Genomic DNA, 19,541 nt, shown 5'->3' with positions numbered 1-19,541 from the left:
GTCTGATAGCAAGAGCAATTAATCAATGGAATAGCTTGCCTCCTGGGTTTGCAGGTTCTCCATCACTGGAGGTTTTTGAAGAATAGACTTGACAGCCTTTTAATTTACATGGTATAAGGCTCCTACCTTGAATAGGGGGTTGGATTATAAGACCTCCGGGATCCCTTCCAGCCCTATGATTCTAAGATTAAAATGTATTCTTTCACTGACCTTATGATAATCATTACATAGATCACCTTTGTGATGAAAGAGTAAATTTTAAATAGTCTTAGGTGGCTACTGTCAATAAAGTTGTTATAATTTTTGCACCTATCAACAATCCATTCCCCTCACTCCTTGTTCTTCTTTCCATTCCACTCAATCTCATGAATGTATCTGTATCCTCTTAAACCAGCATGCTCAACCTGTAGCCCACAGCCCCGCATGTGGCCCTGGACAGCTAGTAATGTGGCCCCTCAAGATATAATTTTTTTAAAAAAAGTAGTTATTTATATATATATATATATTCACCATATTATATATATGGCCCAAGACAATTCCTTTTGACACAATGTGGCCCAGGCAAGCCAAATGATTGGACACCCATGGCTTAAACTATTATATTTCATACATCTAATGACATTGGTTTATAGTCTGCAAAAGGTTATGCTGTAATGTATACAAAGCGTTTTTTAAGCTAAAGATAGCCTTGAATCAAAATAAATTATTATAACTCCTGTATTACAAGATTACTATTGCAATTACGGTAATAGGAAATAGTGCTAGAACTAAAGCTTGGAATAAAATGAACACTCAAATGACAATTATCAATTAAAGTGACTTTATAACAGAATGCGTTTGATTGGGGGTTTGGGGGCTTGGATGCAGAATTCGTATCATTCCAGTCACATTTCTGAAACAAATTGTATAATATGCTTTTTATTCCAAATAGGATCCAACACACCAAATCACTCCCATGAGCTTTATCAGATAATGCTTTTTTCCTTCCTGTATACTCACTACATATACTATACATTGCTAGTGACTCCTACATAACTATATCCCTGTGTTCATTCTAAAGTAAAATGTTTTGTTACACCTCATATAGAGAACTAGTTTATTTCAATTCAGTCTATATTTAAGTACCAGCTTTTTATTTTAAATTTGGAATTACATGAAGGAATTACATGGAAACCCATGCAAGCAACTGAGTAGGCTGCCAGAATAAAAATGCTCAGCTCTTCTGAGAGCTGAGTTACTGAGAAGAGTGCTTCCAACATAAAATATAGCACTCTTCTCCCATGAGTATATTCAACAATAGCCTAGGAAAACAACATAAAAATATACGCATGCAGTTGCAGTGGGGGTGGGTTATTAACAAGCCTGATTTAAATAGCCACCTGCTCTGTCATTCTTTTTAGTACATTTTCTTCTCTGATACACGGGGATGAGTTTACTCCTTGCTTCCTTTGATTGGCATTTACTCAGAAATCTGTTTTCCACAGCACTTACTTTCAATTACTAAGTAAGGATATAGACTTGCTGTTTAATGAGAGCATCGATTCCTGGTGATGTTTACATTCCAACTCCAATCTCGTAAATCATAATAGAATCGGGATGATAGATTTTCTACTTGCATCGAGCGCTACAAATATGACTTTAATATCAACTAACAGGGTAAGTGAAAGATGCGTAAACAGGATTTAATTCTGTAGGCCAGGAAATGGGAAAACAACAAACTGGAAAGCGCTAATTTATGTTCTCAAGCAGTTATATTTAGTAACTAGGCTCTCACAAGCAAAATTCTAAACTTGGATTAATAAGACACACGGAAACCAAAACACGAAGATGAAACTTTATCCGTACAAGTTACTACCTTACGTTCAGAATCGGAACTACGTTTCCCAATAGCCCACGCGGCTTTTATCTTTAAACGGAAGCTAGGTCATTGGAAAGATGATTTAAAAAACTATGAGAGGAAGCCAGCGGTGGAGCTTGGGTTGTTTTAAAGGGGACGTATCTAAATCAGAAGCTTTGGTAAGAAAAGCGGGACGGCTGCAAAGTAAGCGGAAAGCTGGTGGCAGGGTCCAGGATCTGAAAGACAAGAATTAGCAGAATAGACCATTAATTGATTTTAAGAAAATGCAGAAATAGTGAGAGGGAAAAATGAAGTTGGTCAGGTAAGAAGTGGGGAACGTGAATAAAGAACGGTTGTTCCGACGAAATGAGTCGGCGGCAGCAGAAGCAGCCGGGCGAATATAAAAGTGGTTGTCGGTGCAAGTGGTGCTTTTTGGAGCGGATCCCGAGCATATATATTGATAGTCCAGCACACAAGACTGGTGGGCTCTAGGGAAGGTTGGCTTGGAGTGGAGCGATGATGGTTATGGGGCTAGCGATCTTCACCTGGGAAGCGCAAAAAAGTATCACTGAGTGACAGAAAGCAAGTTTTGGCACAGTTTTCTTCAAACGGGTATTGTCCGCTGGCGTTGATGGAGCTGCAGCCCCAGTCAGTATGCCCGAAGGGAAGAGTTGGCCTATTATTCGCTACTAAGCAGCCCTTTTTCCTGCTGGAGACTAAAATTCGCCAGGACGAGTGGGTGGAACAGAGGGCCCAGATCGGGGCCTTTCCACAAGGCGCCGTGGGCGTTGCGTGGGCTTCCCTTCTTTTCCCTTGCAGATAGATGATGGCCCTAGGAAAGCTCGCCCCCTCCGCTTGAAGCTATTTCCTCTCACGGGTGGGATCCACCTGTTGGTGACAGAGTGGAGGAGGAAAAGGCCGGGATGGAAATAAACTGCATAGGCAGAAAGGACTCCTGTGGTTCCGCTGGAAAGGGCTGGGCATGTTACAGAAAACTTTCCAGAAATCCAACCTGGTTTGCTTTATTTAAATGTTCAGAAAAGGCAACAGTTGATTGTTACCAGATTTGGAGCAGTTGCTACTAACAGGCCATTGGAAAGGAACATTTGTCTCAGAAATAGACAGTTTATGTTCTTGGAAGTTGAAAGAATGATGGATGAATGCCTAACTTTTGGTGGGAGCAATCAGCAGGGATTCTTGGGTTATCTTTTTATCAAGCATTGTGGTGGAGGACATACAATGCCCAAAGAGAGTAAAAAGTACTCCACTGGGTTATTACAGGGATTAGCAGAGCAGTGTGAATTCCTTCCCCCTCATCTAACTGCCAGGATGTGTTAACATTTCCGCTAATATTGTCCTGAAGGGAAGTCAATGAGCATCTACTAAAAACACATTTGAACAAAGGGCATGTTTTCCCTAATGCTGGTTGGATCATTGTAGGCCAAGAAATGGGAAAATAACAATCTGGAAAGGTCTGGTTTATGCTCTAACTGGGTTCTTAGAACAAAAATCCTAAACTACAGCTAATCCTTGACTTACGACCACAGTTGAGCCCAAAATTTCCATTGCTAAGCAAGAAAAGTTGTTAAGTGAGTTTTGCCCCATTTTGCAAACTTTCTTGCTGAAGTTGTGAAGTGAATCAGTGCAGTGGTTAAATTAATAAAACAGTTAAGTGTATCTGGCTTCCCCATTTATTTTGTCAGAAGGTCACAAAAGATGATTACATGACCCCCCCCCCCCAGACACTGCAACTGTCATAAATATATGCCAGTTGCCACATGTCTGAATTTTGATCATGTGGTGATACTGCAACTATTATAAGTGTGAAAAACGGTCATAAATCCCTTTTTTCAATGCTATTGTAGCTTCATGTAGTCCCTAAATGAATAGTCGTAAGTCAACAACTTATAGTTGTTATATTTGCATTACATGTGGCTGTGCCCAGTCAGGTAAACCATATAAGAGGTATTGGGGGATGGTGCAGTTTGCACAACACATTGCAACAGGGATTGAATTTCTACAATATCTTGTGCCATGTCTTTCCTGTTCTATTTCAGCTTAATATATCCTACTGAACAAATCCAGGCAATGAGGGTAAATGGAAGCTGAAGCTGGGCAGAGCTTTACTTCTAAAGGAAGGAATGCTGAACTCTATTCCTTGTGTGAATCAAGGCCTTTTGTCTTGAATTTGACCTGCTAATAGAAAGTTGGGGGCAGTTGTGGCCTTTCTTCAGCAATAAAGGAAACCTGCGCATGGCTAGATGCTTCCTTTTTTCCAGCTTTGGAAGTGAATTTTGATAATGAAGTAGACATTCAGAGGTCCAATATAAGTAATGTAACTGCAAAGATGACATACAGTGGTCATACTGCAAGTATATAAGTTATAAATAGCAACTGTGCTTTGGAACAATCTATTATAATTTTTATAGGCCTTATTGGTACAATCACTCTGTGGGTCATGGAATTACTCCAAAATGAGGTTTGAGCTATCTAAAAGATGAGATGGTTTTATTCTGGAATAAATTGACGATTTTTATTGACTGACATAAGAGAACTTTTGTCTTAACAAATCTACAAATGATGAAAAAAAATTCTTCCTGAAGATATTAAAAAGGGATGGGCTTCAGCTGCAGAGTCCCTTGGCATTTTTGACCCCCTCTCTCCTGTAGGTGCTCCTGCTGTAGGATTTAGGGACGAGCCAGCTGTGTTGAGCCAAAAGGCAGAGCATATAGAAAGCCCTTAATAACTCCCTCCTTGCACTGCTTAGAGAGTTTATGATGGGAATTGGTTCAGGCAATGGAGTCAGAAGTTCTTAAACTTTTTGTGCCATGAGTCTTTTTCAGACTCTGGTGACATGGAACCCTTTTTTGAAAAATATATTTAAGCACATAAATTATCTAGATATAGATTGTGCTACTGAGGAAGCTCAAGTATTCAAGTACCATTACTAAAGCATTAAAAATAGCCAATATGTAATATAGTAATATTCAACTAAAGACAATACATTCTAAATGTATAATAATTTTTTTTTATTTTTATTTTTATTTTTTATTACATTTATATCCCGCCCTTCTCCGAAGACTCAGGGCGGCTTACAAGCTTAGCAGTAGCCTTCATTCTATGTATATGCCTGCTTGTTAGGGCTTTCACACACCCCCAAGCGGCATTATTACAAAGTCAGCTTAATTGCCCCCAACAATCTGGGTCCTCATTTTACCTACCTCGGAAGGATGGAAGGCTGAGTCAACCTTGAGCCTGGTGGGATGCGAACCTGCACTAATTGCAGGCAGCTGGTGTTACTTAAGGAGGCATTAGCCCACTGCTCCACCAAGGCTCTTGTTAGATAGCAAGATGTAAGATGTTTTTGGAATCTCAAATCCACACATTATTTTGTTGCCTACTTAAATGAAAAAGTAAATTTCAGTGAGAGGATCCAGAAAATAAAGTTGTATTTATCTTCCTCATCCAGATTCACAGCCTCTATAAAAGGGTTGGTGGACTTCAAGTTAAGAACTCCTTCTTTAAACCAAGCCCACATTTTTGGCCAGTGGATGTACTTGAAGCTTTGAGTGCATGCCAGGGACATACTCAGAAAGGTTGTTGTGGTATGCATATGGCTAAACAGAAAATTCCTGTTTTTCAGAAGGCAAACTGGTGAAGTTGTTTTCCACCAGCCCTTCTCTCTCAAGTTTCTCTCTATTACTTTAGCCTGCCCTTTTTGCTTGTTTGTTTTGGATATTCTCATTCAAGCAATGAGCTGTGCAGTGGTGTGCTTCCCCCATCTCTTTTTAAAAATTTTCTAAACAATTCTCTGAGATATATGTGGGGCTGCAATGCATTGTTGAAACAAATTATGTTTGAGGCTGGTGCACTGCTTTGCACCCAATTTCTATAGTTTAATTAAAGTAGCATAAAAATTAACATTGGCTGAGGCAAGGAGATTTGCAGGTGCAAAAAGAGCAGTCTACAGGCAGATTGGCACGGACAACCCCAAGCTTTAACTGTCTTTTCAAACAGGTATTTTGCATGTGGATTTCAACTCCTGTAATTCCCAGCCAGGAAGGCGAGCAAGCTGCTGGCTGGTAATTACAAGAACTGGAGGTCCAGCACATCAGAAGGGAAATGGTTGTGAGAAGGCTGGTTTAAGTTCATATCTAGAGGTTGGGGATTAAATCTTTATGTCTCTGCCTCATTCTGTATTTTTGGAAGTTCATGTTCCTCATAATATCATTTCTGCAGCATTGTCTTTATTAGCAGAGAACCCTTGAAAATAAAATCAGTCAGTTTGTCCTACTTAACAGTCCAACTGGGAGATTAGATGGCATAATAATGAAGTAGTTTGCAAGGCAATTGAAAGGCAGAACAATCTAATTTGCACTTAACTGAGGGTACAGGAAGAATAAAGGTCCCTCTTAGTTAACCTTAAAAGCTGTTTACTGGCTTTAAAGTATTTTTATGTTTTGTCTATTTAAATCTAGTTTACCATTTCCTGACCTGGGGAATTCTAAAGAATTGGGGCCTTTGAGAGAGTTGACACTAGAAGTCCTGCTCTGCATAGTTACAGTGACTTGGATAATGTAGAACACCACACTGGGGAACATACAGTGCAGGGTTTCTCAACCTCAGCAACTTTTAAGATGTGTGAACTTCAACTCCCAGAATTCTAGGAGTTGAAGTCTACAGTCTTAAAGTTGTCAAGTTTGAAAAACATAGCGAATCTTTCTAATTCAAGACTATGCAAATGGATGCCCCTCATATGTAGAAAAAATTATAAGATTTCCTGGCATTGATTAGACTGTCTATATGGGTATTCAAAATCTAGGAAGGGCTCCTACAGCCTATCCCTTCCTCAGTCGGTCAAGTACCCAGGTAACTTGTATAACCTGTTTACTATTTCTATAAATATTTCCAACAGTTCAATAATACCTAATGACCTATGTTTCTAAATAGTGTCAAAAGGCACTATTTCGTGGTCAAACCAGATCTAAATGTACCTAGATAGTGAGGACTGAAATTAGCTTCTGTATAATCCTGACATGAGGGATTGGAATCACTCTAATGCTCAATAGCACTACTACTAAATTTGGGGTCCCTTTGTTATTCCTCTTTATTTGTTTTAATGAAGGAAATACTGGAAGGAGCAAAGAACAACAACTCCTGCTCAGTTTTCCCATCTGGAAAGTGAAGAAGGGCAAGTGAACAAGTAGTGATGACAGCAGGAATAAGGGGAGAAGGCCCATTCAGGCCATTTTGCCTAATCCAAATCCCCTCCCCTCCTCAAAAAAAACCCCAACCCCTCCTGAATCTACCTGTTTCTGTGTTTTTCAGGCATATGTAACTATAGTGACATGTATAATCTTTTTTAAGTGTGTTTTTTTCCAGATCAAATGGTACGAAAATACATCAGTATTAAGTCGTCCATGAGATCTAATAGTGTTGGAGTTTATTACGGTATATTATTTCTTTCAGGCGCACAGGTAAACAGATTCAAAAAGCTGCCACTTCCACCATGTAGGATATTAACCAGAAGGAAGCCATTTTTATCTGCTGCAGCACTCTTGTGGTATGCTTTTCTCACTTTACTATTGTGGACGAACAGGTTACAAAGTGCTTAAAACTATATGTGGTTGCCACTGAATTTCAGTAAAAAGAAGGAGGGTTAGTACTGACAATGCATGTATATTGTACATCCAGGAATTAAAAACAAAACCTGAATATGTCAGAAAGTAGGGCAAGGGCACTGCTGATCAAAGTGAAGACTTAGTAGTAATTTTGTGGGACTTTGCTAAGAATCCCAAGGCAAGGCTGCTAGGGATGATGTAGGGAAGCCAAGTATAGGACAAGATAAATATGAGCATGCATAGTTTTTTCAGTTTTTCTCAATGGGATGTTCATGGTTTTCCCTTTATTTTTTTTAGAGTCATAAAGTCATGAATCATTGAGTCTGCTACCTGCCCAACCCATTCCTTGTCCCCCTACAGCAGGCATGTCAAACTGCCGACCCACAGGCCGGATGCGTCACGCCGAAACCACACCTCCCCATTGCCGGCAATGGGGAAAAAGTTGTGATATGTCACGTGACATCGTGAGTTTGACATGCCTGCCTTAGAGCCAGAATTAAAATTAAAGAAAATTCTGTTAAACTTAATTTAGCCAGCTTTTATGTTTTGCTTGATTGTTTGTGTGGCTGAAGGAATGAGGATTAGGAATTGTGTGTATTTCTGAGACCTTTTGAATCAGATGCAAAAAATGTATGGAATACATGTCCTTAACAAACTCACCTTGTATCTGTCAAGCTAAAGCAAGTGCTTGCATTCTTTCTTGGTCTCTGGAAATAAAAGCATTAAGACGTTGAGACTGAATCTGTTTCTGGAGAACTATTGGGTTTATGGAGGATGTACAATTTAGTCTTGGGCTCTATCAAATTCTTTTTTGAAAAAATCTTGGCCATGCAAGGTTGAATTAAAATTACTCAGATTGAAACAATTCTTATCTTTTTTCAGGACATTCTAGGTTATCCCAATAGCACTGCTTCGTCTCTCTTCCTCTCCGCTTATCTCTTCGCTTATCACCCTAACTTAATCTGTTTTTCAAACAGATTCCAAACTAGCAAATAATTAGATGCACCCATTGCTATCTGGCTTTCCAGTTACTAAAAAAAGAAAGGTGGGAAAGTGAAGTGAATATATATTTTAAAAGATTATTTTAGAACATAAGAGGAAGATTGTGGTCCTCTGGATATTTGTGATTGCACTTTTCATTAGAGCCAGTCAGGGCTGGCCAGTGGTAAAGAATGCTGGGAGTTGTTACTCAACAAAGTCTGAGTTAGCACAAGTTTTCTGTGCCTGGTTCATAACTGGCCAGGCAGTTTTCTTCTGATCTGCCAAAAGAGATTTATATTTACTAAACCCAAGTTTGGTCCCATTCACTCAATGGATTGAAGATCTGAGGCACTTGCCACCCATGAGTGGATTGCTGATAGATGTACATATTCTACGGTCAGGTATAATGAAGTATGGAACTCATTTGTACAAAATACAATAAGTTAGAAAATGATGGTTATACAAAGGTATTAGAAATTTATATGTGCTTGAATAATATTCACAATAGTTAAGTATATATAAAATTGTGTTAATTGCTACATTTTTTCATATTAGGCACATTTATATATATAGTTTGTGTAAGTATATAGCATTATAACTATCTTCGTGGTTTTTTTTCTTTTTTTTAACAGTAAAAAATATTTTTTTTAAAAAGCCCAAAGTGACATTTCCTTGGTTCAATAACAGCAGGTAAGCTAACTCTTTAGTGGACAGCTTTGGAATATAACCTGAATATAGCTTTGTTCTTCTGTTCTAGAAATTAACTTTTATCTGAAATATTTCATTTACTCCCCCTTACTCTATCTCCAGAGCAGGATCTGATTTTATTTAGTAGGTAGGTTGATGAAATGCAGATAGTTGATGGATAATTAGGGCTCTGGTATTAATTGTATGCCCTTTCTTTTTTTTTTACACAGATGTTTCCCTCTGAGTAGTGAAAGTAGGATGTTAGAATATCAAGAACAAGAGGTAAGATTATTAGCATTAGTAGACATGGCCATATTTTCTAATCAATTTTCTATTTCACCCATTCTATAATAATAATAATAATAATAATAATAATAATAATAATAATAATAATAATAATAACAACAACAACAACAATAATAATAATAATAATAATAATAATAATAATAATAATAATAATAATAATAAAGTTGGAGGGAACCTTAGAAGTCATCTAGCCCAACCCCCTGCTCAGGCAGGAAACCCTATACCATTTCGGACAAATGGCTCTTCTTAAAAACTTCCAGTGTTGGAGCATTCACGGCTTCTGGAGGCAGGTTGTTCCACTGATTAATTGTTCTAACTGTCAGGAAGTTTCTCCTTAGTTCTAGGTTGCTTCTCTCCTTGATTAGTTTCCATCAGTTGCTTCTTGCACTGCTTTCAGGTGCTTTGGAGAATAGCTTGAGTCCCTCCTCTTTGTGGCAACCCCTGAGATATTGGAACACTGCTATCATGTCCCCCCTAGTCCTTCTCTTCATTAAACTACACATACCCAATTCCAGCAACCATTCTTTATATGTTTTAGCCTCCAGTCCCCTAATCATCTTTGTTGCTCTTCTCTGTACTCTTTCTAGAGTCTCAACATCTTTTTTACATCGTGGTGACCAAAACTGGATGCAGTATTCCAAGTGTGGCCTTACCAAGGCATTGTAAAGTGGTATTAATACTTCACGTGATCTTGATTCTATTCCTCTGTTAATGCAGCCTAGCACTGCGTTGGCTTTTTTGGCAGCTGCAGCACACTGCTGGCTCATATTGAAGTGATTGTCCACTAGGACTCCGAGATCCCTTTGCAATCAGTCTCCAAGAATGAAAATAGCTTTAATAGTCTCCAAGTTTGACTGAACATGGTGAAAGAATAGAGGCTAAAGCAATATTGGGATAGGTTGATGACACTTTATTTCCAAGCATTGTTTCCTACTGAATATTTGTGCTTAAAGCAAGTAACTTCGAATAAGAAAACTCCTGTGCAGAGCCATAGAAAAGTTTCAGGATTTATAGCTTAAGTCAGAATCCATAGAAGGTGCTACTATCCACACCTACATATATATGCACTGATTTATGTGGTGGCAGAAAGCTGAATCATGCAAATGCCCTAGAGAATAAGTACCTAAATACACATGAGATTGTGGTGAGATATTTTGAACAAGATATGTTGTTTAGCCTGTCTGTCATCCTCGTAGTATGTATTTATATCTCTCTGGCTGTCTTTTACCACAGACACGAGGACATAAACTTGCACAAGGATTTCTCTCAGGTGCCCCCAGCTCAGCTTCACTATGTTTCGAATATCCAAAACAAACATACTTGAAGAAACTATGTTTGTTTTGGATAGCTTGTAGGTTAGCCAAGCTTTCCTTATCCACTCATCCTTTATATGTGCTTTACTGCAACTTTCAGAAGGTGGCTGAGCATTTTGAGTGTTGTAGTTCTGAAGCATATAAGTTTGGTGATGGCTGGGCTGAACATTGCATTATTCCTCTGTTTTTATCCCTGAGGCAATAGATCAAATCCTGCTTTCTTTGCTCATCAATTCTTCCAAATGAAATGAAGCAGGAATGTACATACATACATACATACTGTTTGATAATAAAACCAGACATAATTGCAGACTTATGTAATAATATGGTGTGCCGCCCAGTTATACTACTTGGCAGGTATGTTTAAGATTCAAGAACTTCATGTAATAACTTATTTAACTTGTGGTTAGCTGCCTTTAGCTTGCATAAATTTAATTAGGCTAGGTGTGGCCCTGTAAATATTCATTCTCTCTGATCACTAACCTTTCTGGCTGGGATAGGATGGTATTGGAGTCCTAATGACATCCAGAAAGTCATAGATTCCCCATAATAACTATTGGAAAAACATAATCGTGTTTATCTAATAGTTATTAGATTTTGAATATTTACTTCTTTTTTCCCATCTTGAGAACCATGAAATAAATCTGCCTGAATTTCTTTACAGCCTTTTGACCTTAATATAGTAAAGCTTTTCTACAAACATAATGAGCTTCTGTTTGTTCAATTCTTTTGGCTGAAAAGGGGGGCAATCACTGTGGATTAGGCCCTAACATTTAGATAAGTGTTGCAAATTAAGTGCACTCTAAAGATGTATTTTTTCCTCTGGGTCTGAATCCAGGAGCTGACTACTGTGCGTGTTCAAGATCCTCGAATACATAATGAGGGCTCATGGAATTCTTATGTGGACTACAAAATATTTCTCCATGTAAGTATAGAAACACCGGAAAAAGCAGCAGTAAGTGACAGAACACAACAGAATAACAGAGTTGGAAGGTACCTTAAAGGTCTTCTAGTCCAACCTCCTGCATAAGCAGGAGACCCTACCAATCTAGACAAGTAGCCATCCAAAATGCCTCCAGTGATGGAGGTCTCACAACTTTTGAAGGCAAGCTGTTCCACTGGTTAATTGTTCTCATTGTTAGGAAATTTCTCCTTAGTTCTAGGTTACTTCTGTCCTTGATGAAAAACTATTTTCTTGCATGCTTTGCAGAGCACCAGATGAGAAACAAACAGCTGCGTGGTTTATTGATATAGAAAAGAAACTTGTGCTTGATTTTTTTACTTCTGTAGAAAAGTCACGCTATTACTTGATGTAAAAGTAGCAAGAAACAGTGGGAATTCCCAATTATTCTTTACTTCTGCTCCTTCTGCAGACTGTTGTACTCTACAAGCATGGGAAAATTGCTTTTTCTTCGAGCAACTTTTAAGATGTGTGGGCTTCAGCTCCTAGAAGAGAAAGAATCTTAAAGTTGCTGAGGCTGGGGAGACAAACATTTTGACACATTTTTCTTTCCACCCATTTGGTAGGGATTATTACCTTTGCAGACATGCTATGCCTACTTGAGGCATACTGCAACTATTTTCCATGGTTTCCACTGAAAATCATAAAACAATTATTGTTCTTGGCATTTTTTGAATGTATGAATCATTGAGCCATGGTGGTGCAGTGGTTAAAATGCAGTATTGCAGCTAATTCTGCTTACTTTGCCAGGAGTTTGATTCCTTCAATTCTGACTGACTTAAGTCTTCCATCCTTCTGAGATTGGTAAAATGACGACCCAGATTTTGGGGGGGGGGGCAATATGCTTTGTAAACACTTAGATAGTGCTGTAAAACACTTTGAAGCAGCATATAAGTCTTTAAGTGCTATTGCTATTGTTATTTAACTGCTAATTTTCAGCAGTGTGGTCCTGGGGGATACTAGGAATTATGAAAAACGGAATGAGGCTTGATGCACACTGCCCCATTGTCTTCTGAATGAGGAAGAGAAATTAGTATGTGTACTTTCAGTGTAAACAAAGAAGCTGGCTGGCCTTGTGGGCAGAAACAGGGATTGGATTATCAGTCTGTCATGCAGTTAAAGAAGAATGGGAGGCAATACATATAATCCTGGGTTTACAACCATAATTGAGCCCCAAATTTCTGTTGCTAAGCAAGGCAAGTTGTTAAGTTTTGCCCCATTTTATGACCTTTCCTGTCACAGTTGTTAAGTGAGTCACTGCAGTTGTTAAGTTAGTAACATGGTTGTTAAATGGATTTTGCTTCCCTGTTGACTTTGCTTGTCAGAAGGTTACAGATGGTGATCACATGAACCTGTGACACTGCAACCATCATAAATACATAAATATATTTTCCAAGCATCTGAATTTGGATCGTATGATCATGGTTATGTCATAAGTGTTAAAAATAGTCAAGTCACTATTTTTAGCGCTGTTGTAACTTTGAATGATTACTAAATGAATGCTTGTAAGTCAAGGACTGTTCCAGATGTGAATTTTTCTTCAGCATCTGACTGACTGGAATAGACAGAACTTTGATTTCATGCACCCTTCCTTGAATTATTAGAAATTTCAACCAAATTTAATCTATTGTTTGGCCACTTTTTTACATTTCACAGTATGAAACACTTTGGAAATCAAATTAAATAGAAAGAGAAAAACCTGAGAAGAGAATTGTGATGTAACCTTAAAGAGGAAAACAGACAATCCATGTATTTGTAACTGATATAAAGAAGATTTAAAGCTACTTTATACTTTCTTCTTTATTTACCAGTTTTCTTCCATCTTTTCTCTTAAATGTGTGTTCCTTTATTACTGCATAAAATTCTTCAATAAAAATCAAAAAAGAAAATCAAATGATTTTTTTTAAAAAAATATTTTTAATCAAAGTTTACTCTTTTAAAAAATGTTGTGATAAAAGCTGTTTATCATAGCAATTCTCTATTAACACATCAGCCAGCAGAAGGAGACAGTTTAAAAAGGGATTTTGAGTAAAAACAGGTGGAATAAACAACCATCTTTCTTCTTATTCTACAGACCAATAGTAAAGCTTTCACAGCCAAGACATCTTGTGTGCGCAGACGATATCGTGAGTTTGTGTGGTTAAAGAAACAGCTGCAAAAAAATGCTGGCTTGGTGTAAGTGTGAGATTGTTTTTTTTTAATAGTAGCCTATGCCATCAAAGTACATCGGCACATCATTTGAAAATATTTTAGTGGTAAACTAGAATATAATTTTCTGCACTGGTGGTAAGACTAAGTGACACTTTTAAACATACCTTAGAAATGTCAATGTCGATATATGCCTGAACGGTAATACATAATTATGTATTAAAGCTGAACAGAGCTTAGCAAAGAATACATGATTTGCATATAGACAGACCTAGAGTCAATTTCTGAGATCAAAATTTAATAAGTTCAGGTCTGTCATGGAAGACTATTGGCAGTTCCAGAAGATAATGATGGTTTTATATTTTGGGGTTTACTTTCCATTTTATGTATTTCCAAGAAAGCTTAATGAGCTTGTTGATTTTTTGCAAAACACAATTTGTAAACTTTCAGGGGAGAAGATCTCTAACCTTGACCTATCATCTTTAGAATCATCCCTAAAAGCCTTTCATAAATTTGACGTAGATATAGCACAATACTGTTTCAAAGCACTGCTTTAGCTTGCAGAAGATTTGAATTTTTGCAGAGAGCGCTGTTAATGATCCAGACGTCCAACTCTCTTGGAGAAGATATATTCTTCTTTGTCAGCATTACTGCTGAATTAAATTAACTTCACTGTAGGCTTCGAACCTTGATGGGAATAGTCTTTTAATAGAATGGTATGTTCCAGAAGGTGGCCCTATTTTAGTGAAGAACAAGCTCATGGTGTAGCAGAAGATTGCTAATTACTTTTTATAGGGATGCATCCTCAAGGAGTGGTGTATTTTTATATGTATGTACTCCTCTCCCTCATATCCTGTAGGCCTGTCCCAGAACTTCCAGGGAAATCCACTTTCTTCGCAGGCAACACTGACGAATTCATTGAGAAACGAAGACAAGGATTGCAACAGTTCTTAGAGAAGTGAGTGGAAACTGAGGAACAGGATAGAAGATTTTATAGATCCCACCTGATTAGAATTTGTCATCAATTTTATAATGGTGGGCAAAGGAGTGAAATGATAACATAAGGTAGTTTCAATTTACTGTAAATAACCAAGCTTAGTTGATTTTAAAAAAAAAATCAAAATCAAAAATATGACAAGAAAAAGTTGACAAATAGGTAGAAAATCTTGGAAAACCCAAACCCTGTCAAAAAAGACAGGTCTCTCAGGTACAGTTCAGTGATCCTGGCAAGTTTCCTAGGAATTTCTTAGGAGTGATAATTGATCTCCCCTTCTGCAGCTGTAGGAACAAATTTGTTGCTGTAGCAACAAATCAGTATTCCTACTACAGCGGCAGAAAGCTTTGATGGCCCAGCAGTTTTACTATTAGAACTCGTAACAATGGTGAGGAAAGGCATGCCAGTGTGGCTCGAGAAAGCCATGTAAAAACCTCTTCCCTTTCCTTCAATACAGGAAGAATTATATGCTAGCATTATAGCTGGCATATCCTTTTCCTCTTTCAATGGAAACATTGCAGTGGAAATGAACAAAGGTTGGCCAAGGCTGCCAGCAGATTTTTTTTTAAAAAAAAAAAGTGGTTGGGTGTGTTTCTTCTACTGTAGATTCTCACTTCACACCTTGAAAGTCTCTCTGTCTATGAGAACCTCAGATGTGCTTGAGCAGGGAAGGTAATAAGACCTTAAGGGTCGTTTCTGAAGATCTGATTGTTGTAGCTTTTTGTGCTTAGAATTTCCAATTTTTTCTATTCATATTCTAGGACAGTACAGAATGTTGTACTCCTTTCAGATAGCCAGCTGCATCTTTTTCTACAAAGCCAGCTCTCTGTACCAGAAATTGAAGCTTATGTGCAGGGTCGAGGCCCTATGAGTGTCACTGATGCTATTCTCCACTATGCCAGGTCCAACTTTGGTTGGATTCAGGAGGACAGTCATTCAGCTTTGCTGGCTGTGCATGACTTTGGCAACAGGTGAGTGGAATGAATGTAATGGTCCAGAAGACAGTAATGACAGTTTCTTGTCGAGGAGGTTTTGTACTTCCTGTCTTCTATGCTTGCTCAAGGCTTCCCTCTCTTTTTAATCAGTCGTCGTTTGCAAGATCTCTGATACAGATTGTGCTAGAGCTATAGAAATAAAGCTTTCCAGATTCCAAAATCATATTTGGAGGGGACACCTAGATATGTGACTTTAACTTCTCTGTGATAAGGTCAGTTGCATGGAAATGTTGGGCAAAGGTATGAATGAGATGGGGAAGTAGGCACCTAGAGTATGATTGCATGTGCGATCTTGAGTTTAGGAATGTGCATGTGTGTTAGGGTTCAAAACCCAGCAATAAATGTGAGTGTAGAGCCTGAAGGATTGACCACAGCCATTAGGTGCTGAATCCAACCTCTTTCTCTTAACCCACCTAATAGGAAATGGAAGTGGGTGATCAATATTTGGCTGGAAATGGTTGTTTATGTATGCAGTTGTTGACTCTGTCTATCATGTCTGTCTTTCAGAGAGAAGCCTATTAGTGGTTCTGTTTCATTCTTAATCAAGAATCAATTCTAGAACTTTGATCAAGCAGTTATGACAGTCAAGTATGATTTTGGCAGATATGTGATATTTTAGCAGAAAAAGCTCCCAATTTCTCATTCTTTTATGCCATAATTTATGACATGATTTTCTTGTTTGATTTTATGGATTTTTAATGGAATTCCCTAATACATTCAGATTTGACTATGATTTGTATCCAGTCCGTATGAAAAAGTGTATCATCATTCCTTTTTCTTCCATATCCCAAGTTTTACTTGCATTTAGTATTTAGAGTAGCAGATGTTAAAATTGTTTTGTCATACTATCTAGTATCCTAGCTCTATTATCTTTTAAAGGATTCTTTTATGTATTTATTAAATGTGGTAGTTTGTTTCTCTAAGAAACTGAATTGGTTATGCATGGTGAAGACAGTTTTAGATATGTGTTTACATTCCAGATATTTCTTTACTGGCATCAAATTACAGCACAAACAACAACCCTTTTCTGTCTCTTCAAGATACTGCCTTTGTCTGATTCCCGAGTCCACACCTGTTGTCCTTAACTGTATCATTGCTAAACTAGTATTTTCCCCTTATCCTGATAAATATTTTGCTATGGAAACAATTGGATGTGCTTTAATAATCATTCTATGACACAGCCAGAAAACCTCTAGCTTGAAACCTATTGGTTACTTAGGCTGTTGCGGTTATGCCAACTTCCCTATTAGACCTGTACACTACTTTTAGTATATTCTGATTTAAGCAGTCCTTACAAACCAAATCTCTTCCTGTATTTGTTGAGCTGATCCCTGGAACTAAACAGGCTTAGTGCTGTTCCAGAAGAAAATATAGATCATTTTGAACATGTCCTCACTGCTTTCCTGGAATATTGCTAAATCTGTTTCCAGTAACCTCACACCCCTCATGTTTAATACCTCCATAAAATCCAAGCAGGTTTTGACAGATAGCTAAATTCACTGATCTAGCCGTCTTCAAAATACTCCTCCATCCCATCCAAAGTTAAAGAGAATTATTACTGGATGTTTTCTTGCAGACTGATGAAAGTTGAAAGGACAATCTTTGCCCTAACATATCCTATATATCATAAATAAGAACACTAGTATTTGCTGGCAGCATGCTTGTGGCAGGCTAGGGAATCCCTTGTGGGGGAGGCACACTGTGCTGGTATTGATACTGGTGCTATGTGAGAAACTGGTGCATCAGAAAAAAAGCTCATAGACCTCTGGTTCTAGACCATGAAACTAAGCAGTAGAATTCTGGGAAAGAATCAGCAGCTTTAAATTAAATATCTCTTTCTTTCTCTGTTGCTCTCAACTCTCCTGGTCTGTGCTCAAGTTTTGATGAAGAAAGCCAATTTGCCCAAAGCTCCATAGAACCACTCCCTCATTGGAGTGATGTCAGCATAGATGACAACAAATTGGAGAGTCCGTGTTCTGAGGAAGATGACCATCAACCAACAGGACTGCTGCAGGCTAGTTCCACAGCATCAAATCACCACATCAACAATTAGAATAAAAAAGCCCATTCAGGATGTGCTTGAAACTCAGCATTAACTTTTGCCACTTTGTTGAAAATTATTTGGATTATTAGAATTCCAGCCACAAGTGTTTGGATTATCTCTAGCGGCTTGGATGTGAACAAGCCTGGACCAGTGAAATGCTTGAACCATTAGAATTTGGGCTTATGAATGCAGAAGTAGTTTTGGGGTATCCTTTTTTTCTGTTCTTTCATCTTGATCCTCCCTCAAGTCTTCCTCAACTTTTTGTATACTTTGACAAATTATCCTGAATAGAAAATTACTCTGGCTTGTTGACTATGTTCTCTCCCCGCATCCTTCATATCTATAACTGATAATTCTTGTTGCAAAAATCCAGCTGTCTTTTGTATCAAAACTATTTGCCTGTAGTACAATTTCTTTTTAAGATGGTGCCAGAAAGCCCACCTGCTTGCCATGGATGCCAAATCCACATCTGAGTTCCTTGGTAGATACACACAGCTGGGCCAAATAGCCAGACTCTCTCCCCAATTCATTATTGCCGAAGCTGCTAAGAGGAGCATGTTATAAACATACAAGAGAAATGAGGAATGATAGTCTGTATTCTTCTTAGTTGTTAGGTGCATATCTTGAGAAGAGTCCTGCTGTATTTCATTGCTTTGACACAGCACACAATTTGACGAGACAGTAATAAACCCCACCTTATATACTAAATAAGAATTGTACCTATCTGCCTCTTAAGTTCTCTTATTCATTGTTATAGCAGCAGCAAAATAGCAATTCTATAAGTCTAGATATTTCAATTTGCAGATTCTTATTTGACTTGTCTGATCTTTGAGCAAGATATTAACAGAATTGAAATCAATGACTCTGAAGAGCTGGAAGATCCTGTTTGAGATGTTTCAGTCCCTCCCCCCTCCATTTCCACACACTACACAACAGAAGTTAAGTAATACACCCACGTTGTCTCCCAGTTTTTGCCCTTTAAACTGGGTAGGGAAACACAAATAAGGCTATTTTTGGCACAATATTTTTTATCCTATGGGCAGTGGCTTTTTTTTAGCTAAAGTACTTAAAGGTTTTTTGTCTTCTTTGTGTTTCCTTCTTTTGTGATAATCTCAACAAATGTACATGAAAGCAAAACAATTATTACTTAAAAAGAACTAGTGCATTGCCTATTCCTCTCTTCCCACTCTTGTGATTATGTCATTTTTAATTTGAATTTTAGTTTTATTATAGAGCACATAAAGGAACAATATTTAAAGCTATAGAGAAAACTAAATAAAACAGATATTTAAAATAAAATTGTAAAAATGGCCTGTTTTCATGTATGTGTGAAATATACACATACATATGTGCACACACTCACACAAAGCATTTCACTGAATGGTTATCATACTTTATCCATAGCTGAACTATGTCAGTAAGTGATTTGTTTGTTGGGACCATGTGTTTATTTTTCCAGTGCTGAAATCTTTTAACTATAAACAGATAATCTACTTTCTTTATATGCATAAGAATATAGTTCAAAATGAACATCTGGAAATATTAAATCTTGTCTCAAAATTGACTTAATACATATAACAGTTTCTTCCCCCAATGGAACCTTTATAGGAACCTGTATAAACATATATTTTAACCAAAGCATTAGATTTCACTG

General features: G+C 37.7%; 1 protein-coding gene across 13 annotated transcripts; it reads left to right on the top strand.

Annotated features, from left to right (window-relative positions):
- Positions 1 to 1,476: 1,476 nt before the first annotated feature.
- SNX11 (sorting nexin 11) lies at positions 1,477 to 18,182 on the top strand. Of its 13 annotated transcripts, none has more exons than XM_081343469.1 (8): positions 1,477 to 1,656; positions 7,307 to 7,400; positions 9,357 to 9,401; positions 11,583 to 11,670; positions 13,781 to 13,881; positions 14,714 to 14,812; positions 15,610 to 15,819; positions 17,722 to 18,182. In XM_081343469.1, the coding sequence occupies exons 3-8, from the start codon at positions 9,385 to 9,387 to the stop codon at positions 17,894 to 17,896; spliced, it is 690 nt and encodes a 229-aa protein (XP_081199595.1). In that variant the 5' UTR covers positions 1,477 to 1,656; positions 7,307 to 7,400; positions 9,357 to 9,384; the 3' UTR covers positions 17,897 to 18,182. The 13 variants fall into 13 exon arrangements, with proteins under 13 accessions (XP_081199595.1, XP_081199590.1, XP_081199585.1 ...); XM_081343464.1 differs by having other exon boundaries at positions 9,357 to 9,408; positions 11,584 to 11,670; XM_081343458.1 differs by lacking the exon at positions 1,477 to 1,656 and adding an exon at positions 1,923 to 2,016.
- The last annotated feature ends 1,359 nt before the right edge of the window (positions 18,183 to 19,541 follow it).

The sequence above is a fragment of the Vipera berus genome, assembly GCF_964194415.1.
Source record: "Vipera berus genome assembly, chromosome: Z".
Taxonomy (NCBI): Eukaryota; Metazoa; Chordata; class Lepidosauria; order Squamata; family Viperidae; genus Vipera; species Vipera berus.
This window is presented reverse-complemented; position numbering and strand designations above follow the sequence as displayed.